This window comes from Orbicella franksi, chromosome 13 (assembly GCF_964199315.1).
Source record: "Orbicella franksi chromosome 13, jaOrbFran1.1, whole genome shotgun sequence".
NCBI lineage: Eukaryota > Metazoa > Cnidaria > Anthozoa > Scleractinia > Merulinidae > Orbicella > Orbicella franksi.
In genome coordinates, this window is record NC_138157.1 from 20507792 (window position 1) to 20531239 (window position 23448).

At 39.7% G+C, this 23448-nt stretch overlaps 2 protein-coding genes across 2 annotated transcripts in view; one reads left to right on the top strand and one right to left on the bottom strand.

Annotated features, from left to right (window-relative positions):
- The first annotated feature begins 634 nt into the window (after positions 1-634).
- LOC145465957 (trafficking protein particle complex subunit 8-like) lies at positions 635-23360 on the top strand. Its single transcript, XM_081449727.1, has 28 exons — positions 635-1912; positions 3889-4071; positions 4576-4665; positions 5006-5177; positions 6029-6185; positions 6726-7178; positions 7687-7793; positions 7903-8053; positions 8241-8338; positions 8843-8948; positions 9688-9819; positions 10165-10236; positions 11859-12011; positions 13080-13497; positions 14260-14378; positions 14498-14572; positions 15087-15365; positions 15765-16132; positions 16732-16830; positions 17252-17306; positions 17416-17512; positions 18238-18303; positions 18612-18673; positions 19125-19268; positions 19585-19689; positions 19859-19992; positions 20565-20645; positions 20738-23360. The coding sequence occupies exons 1-28, from the start codon at positions 1756-1758 to the stop codon at positions 21078-21080; spliced, it is 4476 nt and encodes a 1491-aa protein (XP_081305853.1). The 5' UTR covers positions 635-1755; the 3' UTR covers positions 21081-23360.
- LOC145465995 (thiamine-triphosphatase-like) overlaps positions 4870-23448 on the bottom strand; it is a 295791-nt gene continuing 277212 nt past the window's right edge. The window contains exon 2 of the transcript XR_014041760.1: positions 4870-4880. The gene's annotated coding sequence lies outside the window, so the exon portion shown is untranslated. The remainder of the gene's footprint in view (positions 4881-23448) is intronic.

Here is a 23448-nt window from a genome sequence, read left to right on the forward strand (position 1 = left end):
CTTTAAATTTTTGATAGTAAAAGCAAGCATAAAAATGCTCTAAGAAAGAGGAGAAAATAAGATACATTATACATACAAAGTTGCTAGGCAAATAATTAACGAGAAAAAATTGAAAATGTTATTTGTGCATTGACTCTTACTCAAAAAGTTTTATCTTTAATCATTTGCAATGTTTTCTCGGCGAGAAAATAATGTAAACGGTTTGACACAAGGAGCTAAAATAGTGCATTTAAAGCGCAAAAAACACTCGTATCCTGGGAATTTTATGGCTGTAAATATTAAAGTTTTATTTTATCAGGGGACCATCATTCACAAATTGCGCTGGGACTGACATTAATGACCAGCGTATAATCATTAATTTTAACTTATACCATATTTCCAGCTGCCTTTTTCGCTGATTCCAAATCTTAATTAGCAAACGCTGACAAATGTAACCATCAAATGTTTTCATAAAATGAAATTTGAAGAGATAATGCGAAGAAAGATTCGCCCTGTCTGCGGTTTGACAGCCTTTCGGATTGTGTTGATCTTTGAGGCGCAGAAATTGGGAACAAAGAACTTATGAGCCGCCTTACTTTGAGCTTGCGGTTTAACCAATAACTCAATTTAAAACGAGTCTTCGCGTAAAACCTTTCATATGAAAATGTGCTTAATTTGCATGAAAATGAACCTGTAGTCAAAACGCATTTCATATGAATGGTTTCGCACGGAGACCTCGTTTTGACACAGAGGCAAGAGGCAGCTGGGAAATGGCCTATTTGCTCTAACCTGTTTCGGCTTTTTTCACAACCTCGTTCCCAGGAGTTTTCAACGTTGTTCTCAGGTTGAGAGAACCTGGGAACGACGTTGCTGTTCTCGCCGTCGCTTTGACTCTTATTACTCTTGTACGTACTGTATTTAGACAGCAAAGAAAAGAAAAAATAGAAAAAAATCCGTTCAGCGTTTAGACCTCTAAGAGGAAAATTACGCTATAGGATGGCCGGTGCTACAGCTTCGATACAGCTATATAAGTCAAGAAAGAGATGAATTCTTCATGTTGTACCGATTCTCCCAAAGTTTATAATAGGGGCCGAAGAGTTTTTTTGTTAAAATAAAACCCTTCCAGTCACCGTAGTTAATAGGGGGAAATAATTTTGAAAATTGGCAAAGTTCTTTGTTATATGTGGAAGAAGTGGCAATCAAGTATAAGAGTGATGGGGGAGGTATAGAGGATTTCTTTTCGCTGTAATTAGGATGGTGTCAACTCTTTTATTGATTCACTAAAAATTATTCCTCCGGGATGTTTTTTTTTTTTCAAGGAGACGTGTTTTGGAATTTGAATCGAATCTCAAATTGAAAAACCTAAGATTTTCTGGTCTTGTACGAGGTAGGTTTAATAGATTTGGTGAAGATGAGAGTAATTCTTGTGGATTTTGATTTCCTCATGGGTCGTTCACACGCCCTTTCATTTGCAGTGATCCTTTCTTTCCGCTTCCTCCAGTTTCCCTCCCTCTTCCCTTCCTAAGGAAGGCCCGGTGCTCAGGCTACCCGCTTTTCTCGTGCATGCTTTGCAGACCTATTTACTTTTACTCGCAATGCAGTATGGGTCAGTAAGTTTGCACGTGCGCAGTGGTGGTATTGAATATCAATATGGCGGACGGAAGACAGGTTACCGCGATTATCATTTTGACCTGGATTATACTCCTTCGAAATGCAGAAAATTCTTGATTTTACGTACGGACCTTTCTGGAAACGTTAGCACACCACTTACCTGCGATGGCTCAGTGCACGCAGAGCGCTTTTGAATTTATACAGAGCGCCTTTTGCCCTATGGTCGCTGTTATGTGCAGCGAAGATGCCGAAAAAGTCTGCCAGAAGAACAACTTGAGTTTTGTGGAAATGGTGCGTCCGTTTTGCCATCTAACAAGTGAAGGTAATTACATTAAGATAACAGTATCCTGAAGTCTTATCAGATTGCTCTGACTGCTTTGTTAGTAATTTATTAGTCGGATAAAATAAAATGCTAAACATATCCTTGCAAGTTGGTAATGTACAATAAAGCGGAAGCAATTAAGCTCGTAAGAACGTAAATTATTACGTTGATTCAGTAATAACTTTATTTTTATTTGTTGCTGCTTTCTCAAGCGCGCATCTTTAAGAATGCTATTTGTGCGTGCTGTGTAATCGTTATTATTTTAACGTTTAAACAGCAAGAATTCCGTTATGAATTCCGCTATGAAACAAAATGAAACAGATGGGCGCGATATCACACTGTAACTTTCAGAACAGTACAAGATATCTACTTGCGTTACTGTAGTTTATGAGCTACTGTACCTAAGCCTGTAGTTCGTAGCAGTAATCAAGAGAATTTCTTTTCATAGTAATAATGCAATGTTAAGCAGACCGGTCACAAGCTTAAGATTAAATCTTAAAATCATCAAATTTGATTTACCCTGTTAGGGGGGTGGGGGGTACAGCTTATGCATGTCTCCCATCTGAATTTTAAATTTTTTCATATGTTTCTGTTGCAATTTGTCCAGCAACTGATGTGATGCGCAAAGCAGGAGACCAAAACTGCTGAACAGAAAACTGATAAAGTTTATCCAGTGGTGAAAAGGTCTCTACTGATCTACATGTATAAATGATTTGACTTACTAAAGGACACAGAGCAGGAGTTTCAGTTATAAGTGTTTTGATTTCTCAACCAATTTATTAAATACAATGTAACTACTCTTTTACATATTGTGTCACAGTCAAAACTCTCCACAATGGCCATCTTGGAGACAGAGGACAGTGGCTGTTGTAGTAGACTACGAGAAGTCCCTCTTTTGCTTAGTCCATTGAGGGTGATGTGAAAGAAAACCGGGAGAAAAAATGGCCATGCGATCTCCTGGGGGCGAGAAGCATGTGAAGGAGGGACTACTGCCAAAAGCAGAGAGTTTGACTTTTTCACCACTGAGTGATTTTTGGGTGTAAATTTTCAATCTCATTACATGTATCTAATAGGATTCCTTATCTGGACCTCCTCTCATTATCGCCTGTTGTCACTAACTCCAGGAGATCAAGTTTGGTGACCTTTTGCAATAAGAAATGGGGTTTCTAGACAGTTTATATAAACACCATTTGTCAATCATTGACTATCTGTCCATTGTTGAGATGCTATTTTGGCAGTTGGGATGCAATTCAGTGGCCGTTGCTGTTGTGGAGAGGTGGCTGTTGTATAGAGGTTAAAATAAGAGTGAATATATGGACCTTTGGCCAGGACCAAAAAAGTGCCCATTATAGAGAGGTTAAAAATAAGAGTGAATGTATGGACCGTCAGCTCAGACAAAAAGAGTGGCCATTGTGATGGTTTGACTGTACTTATTAATGCTTTGATTTGTCAACTGACTTAAAATGACATGACTCCTGATTACTCATCATTGCATTTACGTCAACGGCTTGTACCAGTTCCGAGTTTCTACTGGCATTCTATCACAAATGCTGTTCTCTGATTGGCTAAGCTCTGATACTTGCCATTCTCTGATTGGCTACTAGTGTTCTATGACGAATGTCGTTCTCTGATTGCCAATTAGCGTAGCAGTGTGTGCTTGTTAACAGAATGACAGCCGCTTCTTTGTGTTTTCAAGGTGTCTGTGAAAATTATCTAGATAAAGTTCCGAAGGACTAGTAGATTTATACTGAAACAATAAGATTATTCGCGCTCAATTTCTATGTGTGATAGTTGACCTCAGGCTGTGCCCTCATCAACTATCACATGGTAGAAATCTCGAGCTCATAATCTAATTGCTTAATAAAACCACAATGTTAAAATGATCAGTGCACATATTTTCTTTGGGCCATTTTCCAGTAATTGCTATTGTTGACTACGTTACCATTGTTGACAATGTACATCTTATTATTTTACAGCTCATATCAGAGACCCTTCTGGTGTCATCCACTCTGTGAAAAACTGGCGCATACGACTGGTTGAAATGTCTGCCACGCACCCTCCTCAGCATGTTGTGAACAAACTATTGAGTGAAGTTGTGTCGAGAACACAGCCTCTTAACACTGACCCTAGCACCCTGACCCCAGAAGCTCAGGCAAGAGGTGGGTAGGAGAAATGTACATCAGAGCTGTACATTGTATTTAAAACTCTATCACCTCATTCATTTTACCACAAGAAATAATCTAGACATTTTCTTACAAGTAGATTGTACTTTGGCCTCATTGTGCTCATGTGAACAAGGTCCCAGAACCTGCACTTAGAGTGAAACCTCCTCTCTAAAAAAACTAGTTTTCCTCTACAACTGTCAGCTCTTTATGATGGAGCTGGGATTTTGTTGTTCTTGCTGTACTCAATATACAGCCTGATGTCAACAGGAGAGCTGTAAATTTCTGAGCCTCCCTGCAGAACCTGTAGACTGTCCTGCATTAAGGAGGGCTAATGCTGGCCAGCAGTTGTTTTCAGTTCAACTTAGCGTAAATTACATTTACCTAGCCACATAAAAACCTCTTAACCTTCTTTGATCACTGTGTATGTAATGTAGCCCCATGCAGTACATGAACATGATGAAGCTTTTGTTGTCTTTTTTTTTTTTCATTCTTTGACAGCTTCAGCACCTTGGTTTGAGGCCTTTCGAGATTGCTTCTTTCAGCTGGTGAAACCATCTGATCATGAATTCATTAGGCACTTTTTAGCTTGTATCCTTTTCACAGTTTGATTTAAATTGATGCTTCCTGTATTGGCCTTTAAATGAAAGGGGAATTTGGGTACTATAACTTACATCTAGTCCAGTTTCATAACTTAATGGAAGTTTTTAGTTAACCCCATCAAAAACTATGACTTGATATAATATAATTCTGTTTGAAGATGGTGATGGCAGTGGCAATGGTGTGGTGCACTCTGCTACATGTAACTGGATTGAAGGACATTTTGATTGATCAGCAACAGGGAGGACCATCCCAACAAAAGATATGACTGAGGCAATGTCCATAAACAATTTTTATTAATTATTTTCCTTGACAGCTGACTTTATTGAAGGTCTGATTGTTGTATCTTCACACCATCCTGACCCTATGAATGCTTTTGCTACCATGAGTTCACAGCAGATGGAACAGCAGTCTGAACAGCACGGCCACTTTAGGTGGTTTACCAATACTGTGTTTAAATATCATCTACTTTTACATGACGTCAGTGTTGGCGAGGAATCAAAGTAAGATCCTGTGGTTATGTAATTAGCTTAATTTATCTTTTTTACCATGATAATCATAATGACTTGTTTCTGATCCAAATGCAATTTGCAATAATTATAATGACTACTAGATACATACATGTCCGTAAAGTGACACTACAACAATTTGTATACACTAATATGCGAACATGGAAGTACAATACATGTAGTTAGCTAGTATTGAATCCAAGTCCAGATGTCCAGAGTTTGAGTCTGTTGTGGGTGCTGACATGTACAATATTTTGTCTTAGCCAGGATAAAATGCTCTTATTACTCTCACTTTATTATAAATGGGTCTGAAGTACATGTATTTCTGGGGCACCCTGCTAAAATTCCGTGAAGTTCTCTTGCAATATGAATTGTAAGCTATGTGCTGTTGATTTAAATAGCAAAGATACGTCTATCCCTGTGATGCATGGGAGGCAAGTTGATCAGTGCTGAGGGCTGGGGAAATGAACCTGGGCCGGGTTGTTCAAAGCCCGATTAAGCTAACCCAGGATTAGTGAGAATTTTGATTTCAGTTTTGTAACTTTTGTGTGCTGTTTTCTGTTTATATTGTTTGTCCTTCAGGTTTGAGTTTGAAAAATCTCAAACTACACAAAACACAAGCAGTGAAAAGAATTTTTATACAAGAAAAATGGATACATGTACTTCGATTAACTTTTAATCCTGGGTTAGCATTAACTGGCTCTCAAACAACTGGGCCCTGGTCAATTATTTATTGTTTAAATGTGTTCTCTTCAAAATGGTGGAAGTAAGATGGTTTCCCACCATTCAGTCACAGCATACGTAAATAAATGTGTTTTATTGATATATTATTTTCTGTCTTGCAGGGCAGAGGCTATTTACCAGAGTATGAAGTCTGTGTATGGTACACATGCTTGTCACATGTTACAGATCAACTCTGTTAATAACACAGGTTCCAATCCACTCCCTAACCTTCCTGATCCTTGGAGTCAGTTTATCATACCAACTAGTGAGGACACACTGGTAAGTTTCCTCATTGTACCTCCAACTCATTAGTGTATTGTCAGTGTTTCCTCCCTCCCACTCACTGACCAACATAGCAAGACATCCTGATTTTGTAGCTAACAAAACGGAGGATGTCACCACAAAATTCATACATTAAAATCATAGAGATGTCGCTCATGCACTGATTGAAAAGCCAAAGAATGGCCTTTTCCACAGAAAAGTTGCTGATGATTACCTGTGAAAGCAAAGTACAGTACATTGTACACTGTACTTCTATTTGCAAAGTACTGTACTGCACTGTTTGCATGGCTTTGTGAATGATGCAGAGAAAATACTGTGTCATTCAGTTGAAAAGGAACGAGTTGAAAAGGAATGATATTATTATATGCATGTACATGTACACGCAATGTGTACAGAAGTCTTGAAGTTGAACATGACTTTCAAATTTATTTAAGGTGTAATAAGAATCCAAGTAAAAGAGCAGGTAATCCTTTTGTCCTTCGCTCTTCCCCTCTCATCCTACTCTCTAACTTGAAAATGTGGCTTTGTTTCGGCAAGGACTGGGATGATGACGAAGTCGATGCAGATGCCCAGTCTGTGGAAGATGACCCTGAAAACTGTGCTGTTGATGAAAACTTTGACCCAGAGGCTGCAGTTAATGAAGAGACAGATGGAGGTCGAGTTCGTAGTAGCTCAGGTCCAATTCTGATTGGTCCACTGACGTTTGATGATGGCCCAGTACCTGAAGATGATGACCTGATGAATGAGAAACCAGAGAAAAATTTCGCTACAAAACAGAATGAAAAACACCACCATCATCTCGCAAGTCATTACCGCTACTTCTCCAGTCGGCAGTTCTCTGGAGGCACAAGGGGCATGACAACGCAAAGAAATCATGGATTGTGCTTGAGTCTGAGTGATCATGACAGGATCAAGATATTTGTTCATGAGTTGGGTTATAGAGGACTGTTACAGTATATTGAGAAGCTGATGAGATATCTTAATGATCAGGTGTTGTATTTTGATTTGTTGAACCACCTGGGTGAACAGAGTTTAGTTCATGAAATTGGTACTGTAGCTTTGACAAAGGGAGAGTAAAGTTCTCCTAATTTTCTTACCAAAGGAGCAAAAGATTGCTTCAAGTTAAATTCAATCTACATTGTACATGTAGACCTGTGCTACTATTTAGAACACATTTTCCATGCATACACTGTACACTAGTTTGTTACTGATCAGAGCAAATTAGAACCTGCCTGCAGACATGTTATTTTAGATAAGTACACCCCATCTCTTTTGTACATGTAAGTGTCCTTGCTGAACAATGGTTTAAAATTGCATGACTTGCCTGCCACCAGGAGAGGTGAACCTCTATAGAATACCTGGATCATTTTGTTTAAGAATGGTAAGAGCACTACAGATGAATTGAGGTACATGTAATTTGTAGCTAACTGTAATCTCCCAAGGATAATTTACTTACAGCTGTTAAATTACATGTTTTTGCATCTGTTTGAACATTCAGATTGTTTCCCGCAAGGGTCTCCATCGTTCTATCTTCAGTGCAACTAAGAAGTGGTTTGGTGGAGGAAAGCCAGCTGGACTAGCCTCTGGTCTGGTGCCAGGAATAATGTGAGCTGCAGAGAGATATGAAATGAAATTTATCTGCAAATATCTTAATAATTAATAAATATGCATATGTACATATTTAATACACATTTTGTTTATTGTTTGCTTTCAGCTATACCAATGACTCACCAGAGCTGTTTCAGCGCAAGCTGGGGGATCTGGCGTTTTTGGTGCAAAACTATGAGTTTGCCTATAACAGTTACCATACAGCCAAGAGAGACTTCAACCATGAGCATGCTTGGTTTTACTTTGCTGGAGCACTGGTAAGTTCATGAAGGGATCAATGGTGATCATAAGCACAGTGACTGGTCTGTTTTAGCACAGTCTATTCATACTGTATATCTTGTGTTATCATCAGTCCCAATATCTTCTGGATTTGGTGTTTGGATTCCACCTACATCTACATGTATGTTGCCCTACTGCATATCCTTTGATTTACCTTTCTATTAGGAAATGGCTGCCATATCAGCATTCATGGCTTCAAATCAACGTCCTTATCCCACCCACTACATGGAAACATCCATCACCACGTACCTCAATGCATGCAGGTATTGTTTAGTTAATGTGGAAGTGTTTTTTAATAACTTTTCAGATGGTTCAGTGGGGTTGAACTTTAATTCTGCTCAATGTTCACTGGCAGAAGTACTCCAAGTGATACAGAGCAAAATCCAACCCAAGATGACTAAAAAAAAACATTGATTCCTTAGCCTTTTATCAGATAAGAAAATTGTTCCAATCTGAGTTCAGCCATTATTTGATCATGTTTCTTGTGGTCTGAAGGTAACATATACATGTACCCTGTAATTTTGATTGTTACTAAGCCTCTGTGTATGACCAACTTACATTACATCACATACGTTACATACTTTATTTGATGTTAGTAGGTTGTTTGATAAGTAACTTTTGCCTGATCGTGCCACAGGTCATATTAGCACAAGGAATTATACCCAAATAAATTAACAATATGTGGAAGTTTGTACAGTGTACTTCAATTGGGAGATTCCACATGGGTGCAATACTTATCATTTGGGTTGGTGTCAACTTGTTTGCAGACAGCACCAGTTTGCGATTAGAGCCACACTCCTGAGTACTGAAACACTCAAGTCACGAAATATTTATCTTGATGCTGCTATGCAGTTCATGCGAATGACTGCTGAGGTAATGTACAAACTGCTCTATCAAGTAAACGTACATCTATTGGAGACACCTTTCAAAGGCCAGCATTTGTTTGAGGTGGATGCTTCCATTAGGCTGATACCTTTTAAATTTTACAATAACTGTCTAATTCCTTGCACGCTGATTGGCTCATTTTTATCATCAATAAGAGTACAGACGGATAAAATTTTAGTTTATGCAAGCTTTCAAGTTCAGCTTTCAGCTGTCAAACTGTCAACTTTTTAACCAATGAGATCTTATGGACTTTTTTAAGTAGCCAATCGAAAAGTGAGAAAAGCTATCGACAATGTTTGCATTATTTTGAATAAAATTCACCTAACCTTTGTTTATGGCAAGTTTGCGGCATCTCTTCCCCTCATTTATTTTCGGCATTTGACCATTTTGGGTTCTTGTTATTGTACCACCTCTCTTAGGTGGACTCCTCTCAAAAGGTACCTGCTACTTGCTCAAGGCATACAGCAGCCAACTCAAAGATAGAGGGCTAGTGTTTCTCTAAGGAAGATATTCATGAATGCCAGTACATGTACCTCACTAAGGTACATGTAGACACCTCACTAAGGCCTTTGTTTAAGACCTACCTGTATGGGGACACCTGGCCAAAAAAGTCACATCTCAAAGGTGGACATTTCTTCAAGGCAGATCAACAAACTTAAAGTCATATCTTAAGTTATGAGTTTAAAAGTGAAAGATGCCACTTTGAACTTTTTGGTTTGTTCCACAGGATTCTGATCTTCTTTGTGCTCTGTTCCTGGAACAAGCAGGACATTGTTTTCTTCACAGTGACCCACCCATGATCCGCAAGTATGCTTTTAACATGATTTTGGCAGGTCATCGCTATAGCAAATCAGCACAGGTAAGACAGTCACAACCTGTGTGATTGCAATACAGTACTGTAATTCTTGAAATGGATTTTCAAAGTACAGTATGTGTTACTACAGATGGCATTAAGGCTAACTATGGGTTATTGTTAATTTACATGAAAGCTGGGTAGAGGGTAGAACTTTGCACTTGTGATGAGTACATGATCTAATGACAGAAAGAAAAACTATAAAGCAGTTTTTGCAGCTGTCTTTTTTAATTTAAGTCTTCACCCAGTGCAAATGAAACTGACCAAACCAAAGCAAATGCAAATTACTGGTGACATTCAAGTGAAAAGTGCTGTAACAGTCATTTGGTTGTTGTTTCCCGTTATCAACAGAGAAAGCACTCTTTGAGATGTTATCGCCAAGCCCTTCACGTGTACAATGGAAAATCATGGCATCTTGCTCAGGTACATGATACTAATATATAGATTTAGGCCAGCCTAAAAGCGTAGCTCCTGGGCCGGGTTGTTCAAAGCCCAATTAAGCTAACCCAGAAAAAGGTAGAATTTTGATTTGAGTTTTGTAACTTTGCGGTGAGGTTTCTGTATATTGTTTGGCCTTCTGTTTTGAGTTTTAATAATCACTATATACACAAAACAAAACAGCAAAACACATTTGTATAGAAGAAAAAGTTATAATTCGATTAACTTTTAATCCTGGGTTAGCGTAAACTGGCTTCCGAGCAATCCTGCCCTGTTTCCATCAAGCTAACCCAATATGAGCCCGCGATCCAATCGATAACCAGCGCTTGGTCAGCGGTCAACTTCAAGAAAACACGTGAACTCGAGGAGCTGTAAACCTGAGCCCGCGATATGGTCACGTGATACTGGTCAGCGGATACCTTGTATTGACAGGTGTCAATTGATCATAACATGGATGTCCAATATCAAGGAAGTACACGGTAAACCACGGCTGCATGTCTCTGTCAACGTATTATTTGGAGTATGGCCGCCATGTTGGGCAACTCCGCCGTCGCCGTCGTCGTCGTCGTCGTGCGTACGCGCCCACGAGCAATACCGCTAGCCATGATAACCATGAGAAAATCAACTCATGCGTTTCCTTTTCTTTCCCGTATGAGTATGGGGCTCCGCTTGGCGGCCCTTCGGGCCGCCGGAGCTCCGCTATTATACTATAATACCAACAAAGACTCCTTTTAGTAATTTTCTTTCATCATATTTTGTCCAATCTATTGCTAATGGTAAAAGGAATGAATTGTCAGAATTGAGTATTGGTGACTGAAAAAATGAATTAATGGTGGCTCTGAACTCCGTGTAAAAATGTTTTTAAAACTTTGCCAAAAGATACATGTACATCTTATCCTGCTCATTAAAATTTGATAGCAAAAAATGGGGGTCACCAAGCTTGTTTTGGAGTTATTAAAAGTTAAAGTTAAGATTAAGGTTGTTGTTAGCAGGTCGTACTGTTGCTATGGTAACCCTATTGTGTCAGGAAAATGATAACATTGTGTTCACCAATGATTGGGCCTGATTGTAGTATCAACTGATAAAGAGGGGTAACAGTAACTCATCAAAATCTAGGCCTTGAAAAGTGCTGGAAACTGTTTTGAGCCACCTTAAAGTGCAGTATATCTGTCTGAAATACATGTAAAGTGCAAGGAAAAACTGACACAAACTGTCCGATTACACCCATGAGATGTATGCTGCCTGACCAGTTACGTGTATGTGCGTGATACGGATAGCCTGAATAGCAAGCGTTCCATTACAAAGAGCTTTTCCGCATTCTGACTGCGCGTAAATTGGAGTGAGAGCAAAAACTCGACCACCACCCCCCTGCTTCGCCGGGTTTTTGCTCTCGTTCCAATGTACGCACGGCCAGAATGCAGGAAAGCTCTTCATACGGGAACGCTTGCTATGCAGGCTGTGATACAGATAGTGAAGCTTACTGCTGGTATGTCCTATTTGCATGCCATCAGGCTTGCTGATAGCCAATCAGGTGTGAGATTATAAGGTGTTGTTTTGAATAAGACAATCTGAAACTAATTTCTGATCATGAATTCTGGTTTTTGCAGGACCACATTAACTTCACTCTTGGCCGTCAGTCATTTAACCTTCGCTTATTAGAGGATGCCCAAACATTCTTTAGACAACTGTTAGAATATGAAAGTCTCCAAGCACCAGAACAACAAGCTTCTTACCTCAGGGAATTTCTGTTTGTTTTCAAGGTATTTGGAATGTGTGAGAATGCTATTCAGGACAATTTGGTTAGCTTTTGTATATTACTATGTTTACTATCTTCTCATTAGCACGATAGTCATTTTATCAGAAATCAACATTAATCTGACAAACATACATTGTATAGTTGGGATAAATATATTTAATAATTAGACTGAGAGCCCAAGTTTTCTATGAGTGAATAGTCGACGAGATGTGGCCAAGTTGACTATCGCTCATAGAAAACGAGGGCGAGTAGTGTGCTTGTTTCAGTAGAACCTTAATGACATGTACAACACAAAACCTGCAATTTTGTGTATTTTTAAGCCTAAAATTAAGAAGCGGGGCGCATGATTATTGTCTATCAGCCAATGAGAAAACGACGAGAGAGCCATTCAGATTTGCGGATTTCTAATAGAAAACAGCTGACTGGTTTCTAATTAACAATTAGATTATGAGCTCGAGACTTCTATGAGGTGATAGTTGATGAAGCCGAAGGCCGAATCAATAATTTAATTGTTTTAGTAGAATTCTAACTGAAATTAACGCAAGTAACGGTTTCCAATTATTTTTGTACGCATTATTGAACTTTACGCTTTAACAAAATCGCACGTACTGAATTGTCCTTAGTAAATTTGCAGGTGTTTACGCTCGCGCACCCGTTAACTCAATAATTTCAAGCTTTTACGGTCAAAAAACCGTCATTATCCTTTTTTTCGTCTTCTCAGGAATTTAATTATCCATTTACATGTAAACTTTCTGCCAAAAATTCGGAAAAACGATAAAAACGTCGCATTTCGTGGACGACCGAGAGCCACTGCACTCTAATGCCTGATCGTATACGAGTAGCTCAGCCAATCAGATGGCAGCATTTGCATTAGTATACTGGTAGAATTTTACTTATATTAGATATTGATGGCATCATTTGATGTAAATGATGTAGGGCAAATGATTTATGGAGGCATAATGAACTAGAACTGACCAGCACAATTCCTTGAACATTGGCACCATAAACAATTCTGTGTGAGTTTTGCTCAAAGACATTCATTTGCCTAGAGACATTTCGCTTTTCCTTCCAGCAACTGAAAGACATCAGACAAAAGGAAAAAGTGCAGATGAGCAGACTTCCTGTGTTACCTTTACCCATGGTTGATCAGGATTTGACAAGGGTAATACCCTGCTATCAACATAGCAATCTTAAAGGTAAACACCCTGAGAGAAAAGTGGTGAACAGTGCACTTGAAACCAAGGACAACTTTTTTAATCAAACGTTTGGCGTGAATGATGAAATTGCAAAAAATAACAGCTGGGCTTCAGTTGGACATGCTTCTTTTGAGGATAAATTTGACCCAAAGCTGGCTCAGCGATGGATTCAACTCGAAGAGGAAGCTTACGAGAGTGTTAATAGAACTCCTTTGCCGCCTATATTTCGACCTCACGTACCGTGTTTAAGCTCAAAGACGGATAACAGCACAAGACCCCTGTGTGTTGTTAGAGGTATGTTTTATTACTTGTACTGAGTTGTAGTAAGCACTGATGTCTTGATAGGCTTACTGTCTAGTAAAAGGCCATCTCTGTTAGTACTGGGTAAAATGTAGTTACGTTACGTGCTCAATTAACGTTCAATATTCAACTCCGCTCACCAAAGTAAAGTGTGTTTAACAAGTGCTAGGTGTCAAACCAGCCAATATGTCGAAACAAACAAGATAATGGGTGCTTACCATTTGTCGGAATAAACCGATTGGCATAACCGTTGAATAACGATAAGGGTTTTTTTCCAAAATCAACAACCAACCGAGCGAGACGACGCTTACTATTTACAAATCGATTTCCCGTTATTGTTTGCGGCTGATGAGAGACTGGAAACTGGAAAATGTAGCAAATTCCGCCGTTCCATTCTGAACGGAAATGGAGGACTACCTCAGGAGGTAGTCTACAATTTCCGTACGGATTTCCCGGAAAATTTCCGTTCTATTCCACTTTTAACCGAAATTTGCGGATTTTTGGCTAAATGGTAAGCACCCAATGTGTCTGCAGTTACTTCCCAAATTCATTCTGTTGACATGGGTCAAGCCCAACCTTCTGTGCTATGTACAGATCTCTTATGACGTGCAGTGACATTTTGAGAATTGCTTTATGAATTTTCATAGGAGAGAACCATACAAGAAGTCGAAGTAACACAGTTAACTTTGAGTGGTCGATCAAAAATGACATATCAACATTGTTAAAGTATATTGTAATTTTATTCTACTCTTTCAGAAACTGTTGGAGTTGAAGTTGTCCTGCAAAATCCTTTGAAGATTCCACTGAATTTGACAAACCTGTTGTTACTGTGGGAATTCACTCCTGAAGACAACAGTGACAGCATCTCTAATGAGGTTAGCTCTGATTAGTTACTGCTGTTATAAGTCATCATTCTAAAGTTGACCGAAAACCAGAGTTTTATTTGGTAATTGTAAATTGTTTTATTCACCACATGATCTTCTTTTCACTGTAGTTTTCCCCAAGGGAAGATGTTGTCAAAACAGAAGTGATCAAGAGTTTTGATATTTGTGGAAACGAAACCAAAGCTGTAAGTAAAATAAACGTTATACATGTACTGGCTGATGGTTTGAGTAAAATGTTATTTTTGTTACGTGCATGTTTTTGATGTTTTACCCTGCCTCGCCATAGTTTTCTTTTTCGTCATGCTGTTTGCATGTACAGTAATGTATCTGTGTGCAAAATGCAGAGAACTAACTTTACTTAACATCGGTACACGGTTCACGTTGACAATACATTAAAATTCAGCTTGGCAGCGGGGCTTAGAGGACGAAAACAAAGGAAATTGAATGACCATGTTTATTCATTTCTTTTGTTTGTGTCCTGTAGGCCTCACCATCAAGCTGAATTTTAATATATCGAAAGTGGCCTGTTACTTGTAAATATTACTATACATATTCTTAATTTAACTGATACATTGCTTTTTGTACTGGTGCTGCGGGAGCTTTGTCGAGATCGCAAATGACATATCTGCAGCAGGTAAAATAAAGATTGCCCACACCAAACCACAATGGCTAAACAACAATTTCTGTTTTTCTATACAGGCCCATCTGACTGTAACCCCTTGCCAGACAGGCCAGCTTCACATCACAGCCATCAAATACAGCTTGACGAGCGTGGCCATTAATGGCCCAGTTGACGAGAAGTTCTCCGTCCCTGCTGCGGCAGCCTCTGCCATGACTACTGTCAGTATGCTGGGAAGGTTGGACCTGGTGCTGAAGGGTCCAAGACTGAACAACACCAAGGCAGAGAAGACAAGCGTGGTGCATGGCCTGGACAATCGTCTTAACCTGGATGTTGTGGCGCCTATGCCTTTACTTGAGGTGATGAGCTTCCTGGAAGTAATCCTCTTAAGCTTAAAAAAAATAATTAGGAATATATAGAGCAGTTGTAGATTTTGTTTTCTTACACAGCTTTAGTAATGGGACTGGGTGGTGCAACAATGCATGAGAGTGCTTGCCTCCCATCACTGTGCCTGGGTTTGAATCGAGGACCGCCGACCCAGCTTCATAAGTGGGTTGAGTTTGTTGTTGGTTTTAGGTCTTGTACCGAGGGATTCTCTCCTTGTTGTCCGGTTTTCCTCTCTCTCCAAACACTAACAATCCAAATTCTAAGTCTACAAAACCATTATTGTTGAGTTTCTCGTGCTTGATCTACGTGTAGGTATGACTTACATCTGTAAAGCTTCTAAGAATCATGCTAACCAGCCATCGTTTTCACAGGTTCGATTTTGTGGATTTCCAACCAAACTTCTCTGTAATGAGGTGGTGCAAACCACGGCTGAGTTCACGAACTGCAGTGAATGTCACCTTGAAAATCTCAACATCGCTACACCCAACCCTGAATTCTTCACCTTTGGAGGCGCGCGGGCGACACCGAGGGATAATCCAACTACTCAGAGCAGTGTAAAATGTAATTCTAATGTGAGTAACATCAGGAGAGTGTCTGAAGTTCCCATTTCAGGAGGTAGTCTTGCTCCTGGCTATACAACCAAGCTTCCAGTTTGGATCCACGGTCACCAGAAACCAGGAAAATTCAAACGCGAGGTGCTGTTTTATTACCAGTCAGCAGAAACTAAATTCCTGATGAGGTGAGGTGTTTCTTATTGTAGCTATTATCGAATCGTTTCAACCCTCTTTAGTGCACTGTCTACTACCATTATTGTTTAAGAGTCCTGGGAGTAGGTTGGAGGGGGGTTGCAGGGAACAGGTATTTTTTTTTTAAACTTCAAGGAAAACGAAAATTCGTTTGCACAATCGGGGGTAAATTTCAGTGTTCGACTTAAGTGAAGAAAGCGACTTTTGGTTCTAGTTACTAGGAGGTTCGAAAATCGATGGTTCGAGAAATCCGTGGATTCCACTTTATACCATACATGTACAATCAGATTAATACAGACTTCAATTTTGTCTACCTGCTCTTTCCTTCTTTTGATTGTGCAGTACATGTAGCAGCAATATATCCAACAGCTCGACTGTTTTTTAAAAGATTTACCGGTTTATAACACTTCCATTTGCATTGCTAAGGTCACATAAATCTTCTCCATATCTTAAGTTTTTGAGTACATAGGTATGACACGCTACATTGAAACATTTCATCTTGAAGGGTTAATCTGTTTGTGGTCCCAGAGGAAATTTGCGCGGACATGGCTGTATTGCCAATTAATCTCCTGTACTGTTCATTTTCTTTCAGTTATCGAGTTCTCCAACATGCTTTTGACATCACTACAAATAGCTCTGTCTCCGTGCGTGCTACTGCAAGAAGGAACAGGCACGCTGGTCTTGAAAACAGGTTTGTTTTGTTTTGTTTTGGTTTGGTTTGGTTTGTTTTGTTTGCCGTTTGTTTGTTTGTTTGGATTCAAACGGTATGACTACCTCTAAGGAAATCCTGTGAGCAAGTCTTGGCTTCAACTGTTTCTGTTCTTTTCCTCTGTGATTATATACACAATACCTCAAATGACTTAGGATTTTTTAAAAAAATAATCGTAAATGTTTATTTTCATCAACTGATTCAAAATGGCTGTATTTTCCGGAATGGGGTACAGTAATAATAGGCAAATGAACAGAGAAAAAAAAAGGAAGGAAGAAAGATAAAGAAATGAAGGAGCAGTTTATTGATTGATGCAAGGACATGCTTGCAGACATTTTTTGTCTGAAGCACTGACATGTTTAACTGATAAACACTATTCTCACTTGAATGAATTATTCCCTAGTTCTGAGGATCAAAATCAGCTGATTATTGCACTGGATGTGGAGAGTCTTGTACAGGTCAGTGAATTGTCATTTTACATAACTCATGTGTACTGTCTCTCGGGCAACCCCCCTCAGTAATGTGTCTCTTTTTCAGCTGTATTAATATTTCTCTATTGTTCTGTAGGGTGATGTTGCAAGAAAACATATCGAATTTTCGGTTGTTCAAGTGTCTTGTGCAAGTCGAAAATGGACTTTGCAGCCACTAAGCCATCATAAGACAGGTACACTCGAGCGTTTACCAATAGATGCGTCATTTAGGCGTACGTCGAAAGTCTTTCGAATGGACACCTTTCTTAACAAGCACAGACTTCTTTCTTGAGGTTAAAAGTAAACGGTCTGCTAGCGGGCAGTCACATGTACTGTTCCACACCCGGGTCAGCGTATTAACTACTTCTTAACCGAGGGTGAGCTCTCTGTTAACCGAGAGTGAGATATTTTGCCGTATGGACCTCGCTATGGCTCGGTCAATACGGCAAGGTCTCGGTCTGAGATTTTCCCGTTAAGACCGAACGTTCGAGGTTAATAAGTTTATTATATGGCTTTTTGCTTTGTTTTTGCAATCCCGTAATCAGCCGGTGGGTATCACGGGAGAATAATGCCCTACAATTAGCCAATCAGAGCGCACGTTATGTCGGCTACAAGAACAAGCCATATAATAAACACTTTTGATGACTGACTGTCAACTGCATTGAATAAGCGAGGATTCAGTAATACCGGCTGCCACCTTTTCCTTCGTAAACAAACGCCACCTTAAATAAGAAGTAATTTCAGCTCAGTAAATTCAGTGAAAATTGGTGACTCTTACCTGTAAAACCTGAATGAGACAGCAAGGTATTTTAGAACTGCGCTTCATAAATTTTATTTTCAAGCTCTAAAAGTATGTCAAAGGATATTCGCGTTATTTAAAAGTTAAAATTACTTGATTCTTTGTTATTACGTCAAACAGATGGTACAATTAAAGTAAGATATGGAGAGACAGTGATCGTCCAATTTAAAGCAACGAAGTACCAAGGTAACAGAATTGGTATCAATAAAATAATTACCAAACAGACGGGGAAAACGTTGACACTCGATGTTGGTTAGATACGCCACCAAATGTTCACAACTATGTCATGTCTTTGATCCGAATGGAAATACAGATATTTTCTCGTCAACTGTCTGTCTGTCTGTCTGTCTGTCTGTCTGTCTGTCTGTCTGTCCGTCTGCCTGCCTGCCTGTCTGCCTCCGTATTCGTCACATTAGTGTGTCTTCATTTTGTGATATACTATAACGTACATGTATTAACGTATTACTTATACGTAATTCTGTTTCTTTCCACAGGTGAAAGTAATTCTTCGGATGACGAACTCCGTTTCAGTCACGTGTCTTTTGTCGAGAATGAAGTAAGAATTCATTCAAGAATTTATAATAGGGAAAAATTCCTCTGTTGTTGTTGTTGTTTTGGTGTCACTTAATAACATTTCTCAGTTCGACAAATCAAACAGAAAGATCATGTGTCGTTATTCATGTAAGAAATAGTAGCCATACCCATAACTAGAGACTTACTGTCTCTCACACTCGAACAACACTGAAACGGCCACTAACAGCTAAACGGTTTCGTCGTGACCTTCCACCCGATCTGTACCCACCCCTGTAAAACGGCCGGTTAATTCTGTTGCCAGAATGGTCCTTGTAGGTAGGAACCACTCTAGAATAAAATTAAGGTGGTAAATGTTTCTGTAGCATAGTGAGCCGGCTAATTCTAAATGAGGCCACTTCAGATATTACTTTAATTATATGGTTATCTTTGACTGTATTATATTTCAAGGTTGCATTTTCTTTTTATATTTGTAGATCGCTGCCTCGTGCTCTCCAGCAGTTGACTTCTACTTCAGATCACAGGCTTGGGAGGAGCAAAGGAAACTCAACGAGAACCTTGAATCCGCGAGTGTCGATGACACATCGCAAGTGGACATTGGCTTAATTGTGTTCTGGCAGGTGAGAAAGCGTTAAAAACAAAGGAGAAACGCTCATGTACCCGGCAAAACCTCGCGAGTAAAAATCATGTCCATATCAACGGTGTTAAACTGGGGCTCGCGGAGATACGGAGGTAGCAAATACTCGTCGCGTCTAAGGAACAGCTGGTCTGAAAAGCGTAAGTCAAGGCATAAAAGGATATCTTGATATTCGGGAAAGTTCGCTTTGTCTTCGATCATGCTCGGTTTGGCGTCAAAAGTGTTCAAGGTGTATGCTATTTGCGTATAGTGCATCGTGCCAGCAAGTAGTGACCATTTTTCTCCTTATTTAACATCAGACTTCGTATATAGACAAGGACTTTCAGAAGCAAATTGTCAACGGTCAGAGCCACGTGAACATCAACCGACTAGCAGAAACAGTGTCAGCGGTCACACAACCTCTGGTAAGGAACTAGTATTTTTCCTTCCCTCCCTCTTTCTCTCTACCTCTTCTATCCTCTATCGCTCCCTCTCCCTGAGTCGCTCCCCTTTCCTCCCTCCTCCTTTCTCTTTAGCCACGTATCTGATAAACACATTCGCTTATTACATATCAGTGCTTTTGTGCTCACCTAGGTACCACAGGTGGATTCATCCTCAAACGAAATAGCTTTACCAAGTCCTTTGGATGGTGTGAGTAACAGAGAGCTGTTAGTCAAGTATTCTTTGCGGCATCCTGCATCGCTGCAAGTCGATTTCACCTCCAGCAGGTAAAATAGCATGCTAAGAGCTTGTTATTCGTTTTCATTCATGGTATCCTCAGCAATCTTCGGAATTCCTCTGCTGGTTTCCGGTAATCTTCGGAACACTTCCCGCAATCTTCGAGAGTCTTCCGATGACATTCGGCGATGCTACCCTTGAAGTGACATCGTATTGATTCGTTGATGGAATTAATTTTGTGCAAAGCCTTACCGCCCTAATATCGACCCAAATCCTATCCCAGTAAACACTGTCTCGTGCATAAAAAAAGAATTGACTACAGGCTGTTGTTTGCGCGGCGCAATCACAAAAAATTGGACTTACTGTGAAGATTTTGCAATTCTACAAACTTCTGCAATCATGTGTACTCGACGTCAAGATCAAGCCTTTGGTCGAATTCTCCTTTGTAACCTGGTGTTATCATTATTGATGGTTTCTTCGTATATTTTGGCCGGGGAGTTGACTGAAAAGCGATAATATCAGAAAGTATTTGTCTCTGTCAACAATCTTATTACTTGGGTCGTGGGAAGCGCTCCTTTTCACTGGGATGATTTCGCGATTTACCGACAAATTTCTTTTCCAGGTTGGCTTGTCTCGTTGTGGAACTTTTGTTGCATAACTGTTGTTCAACACCGGTTGACGTGTTTGTGGAGTTACTTCCCAGGTTTGTGCGCTGTACTTCATCAGCTCCTGTTTGCTCTGATTCATTTTGCAATCTTGATCGCTAAGAATTGAACTTCCTTTCTTTCCCTCTAGCGTTGGAAACTCTACAGTAGTGTCAGGAGAATCCAACAGTTCCCAAAACAGTGCACTTTCCTTTCACAAAGAAACCAACCTGGACCCCAGGTCATCGCCTAGCTCATTCACTTGGGTAGGACAAACATCGAGGAGATTTCAGCTTGACTCAAATGGAACTTCTTCATTGAAATTCGACGCTTTTGTCTCCCTCCCTGGAGTTTATAACATGAACAATCTGCGCGTTCTGGCGAGAATTTCCGACGATCACGAGCCAGGCGGCGCCATGAATTTTCAGAAGCCTTGTCCTCCAAGTTACGTTGTGGTTGAGAACACTTGTACAAATCGTAACGATCTCGCTTGATTGCGGGGCCAGTGTTAAATAGACGTTTTATGACAAGCTTTCAGTAAATTTCAAGGGGCAAATATTGCCGGGGCAAAATTTTTCAGAACGATAATATAAGTGACTGTGACACTGTAAATAATTAATACATGTAGTAAGAGTAACTTTTCAAGAGCTAGGAGATATTGCAAACCAATCAAAGAAACTGAAAAGACGATAGAAAAGTAAAATATTGCTTCAATCCACGTTCTGAATGCAGAACTGAAATTACAGGTGTTTTCCGATAGTTTTAATGATATATCCAATACGAACAAAGAATATATTTTTAATGAACTGTGCAAGTTGGCAGTATTTCATCAAATTCGAAGTTCATCGAGATGGTGATATCCACAGACTGGTGATAGAAATCTGGATTCTCACTATTTTAATTGGACACTTCTTCGACTGATGGAAGTGTTTGGGCAATCGGTCGGAAACCTGATTAGGACTGTAAAAAAAAAAAAAAAAAAAACTGGCTGATCCCGTGTTATCGTCAGAGGTGTTCCTGGGCTGCATATGATGTGGGCTTATGACGTAAAACTATATGTTCGAGTTCTTCATGTGTATCGTGACTAGCAAATCCTGCTTAGCCTCTTGTTCTTGAAAATAACAGCTTTTCTCTCATAGTGGTGGAAAGTGCGAGTGAACCCACCACTGTTTGCCTGTTGATTTAAGCACCTCGTGAGTGTACTGTTTTTAAGAAACCATGTCATCCACTCGATGGTCTGAAGTAAATTGCTTGTCTTAGTTTACTGTTTTGTCTTTAGTGTCTTCCATGTCAGAAATTGGCTCTTACGAAATCGTCATCGTCATTATCATCATCATCATCATCATCATCATCATCATCATCATGATCAAACCTTATTGCCCCCAGTGGGGCATGGGGCCGCAAATCGTCGGCAAGTCTAAAGTGGTCTTGTTTTATCTCGAGTCGCGCCATTTTGGAGAGTGAACATCAAGCTTTTAACACGATAGCTCCGGAGGGACAATGGATTTGAGCGTTAACAGTTTGTAAGGAACCTCTGAAAGATGCCAGAATCGTGCTGAACGTTCTCGTCACCAGAGCTGCGCGATTCCTTCAGTCGGCGTCTAGGCACTTAGTCTGGGGAGAAGAATGGACATTCTTTCTATTCTGAGTTGTTCACGCCATCATCTAAAACAAAACCTTATTTGAAGTCGTTTTTAATTACCGTTCGTGTTTCGTGTGTCTCAGGTTTCTTCCCTTGCTTTCTCAAAAATGAATTCATGCTCGCAATGTGTTGGTTATTCCATGAGGTTCGTTTTTGAATTTCCTTGAATTGTCATGCGAACGTATGGGAGCCAGTCTTCAAGCTAGTCAGAGCTGTCTTTGTTACTCAAGGCCAAAGTAACCTTAGAAACGATTACAGCGGTTTTCTGATGACTGTTGTGATATCGGTTAAGGCAATGACACCTTACCAATCAAAGCAAATGCAAATAACAATAAACCAATGAGAACTCGAGGCCATAACATGTAAAGAGTGCCTTGCGCGGGAAAACGTGCAACCGGTGCCTAGCGCGGGAAAACGCGCGGATGTGTTTGGTTTTGTTCCCGATTGGCATGGTTAAGAAAACGAAGTTTGTTTTGATAGGTTGAAGTCTGTTGCACTACACGTTTTGGACTAGTTTTGACAGTGGATGAAAACCGCTGGGTTGTATACATGTTGTCATACTTAGACGTCATATTGATGGACAATCTGCTCTCAGTTTTTTCCAAATAAGTGTTTACGTTTCTTTTTTTCTCAAGACTCCTGTCAACTAGAAATAAGTGTAAGTTTAAGAAAAAATAAAATTATATGGCTAAAGAAACACGGAGATATTTTATTGCGTTGCATTTCTGTGCAATAACCTATTACGTTGTTTTCAGCGAGTATTTTTAAATTATTGTATTAAGTTAACACCAAGAGGACATTCCTTCACTGGCATTTGCTAGCGTTAGATTCTAATATCTACCGTCATATATTCTCGAAAGAATCCTTTCTAGTACATCCATGGTTTCGTTATTTGCACACGAAGCTCTCATTGTGTCGCTAATAGCGACACTCGTTTCACTGGCTGGTTAGAGGTGCTAGGTAGACTCTTGTTTCAAAGGCGGAATCAACCGATTGCAATTATTTTACAATAGTGTGAATGCGGACAGAGAGGACTCTTCACATAAAGGCATTGTGTCCTGCAATTGAATGTTTCTCTTGTTTGAAGTCACCTTTGCCACCTGCCGTTTACAGATAAATAATTTATGGTAGCCAAGTTTATGGAGGCCCGTTCTGGTCAAAATTGTAGTAATAAAATTGCCCCACAAGTCAGTTTTTTCAGTCAATGTTTTACTTTTTAT

Bases quoted from the DNA above. Each gene is read 5' to 3' on its own strand.
- LOC145465957 (XM_081449727.1), top strand. From the start codon at position 1,756: ATGGCTCAGTGCACGCAGAGCGCTTTTGAATTTATACAGAGCGCCTTT. The intron at 18,674-19,124 runs GTAAGAATTCAT...TTATATTTGTAG, and splicing joins TGTCTTTTGTCGAGAATGAA to ATCGCTGCCTCGTGCTCTCC. The intron at 19,269-19,584 runs GTGAGAAAGCGT...ATTTAACATCAG, and splicing joins GCTTAATTGTGTTCTGGCAG to ACTTCGTATATAGACAAGGA.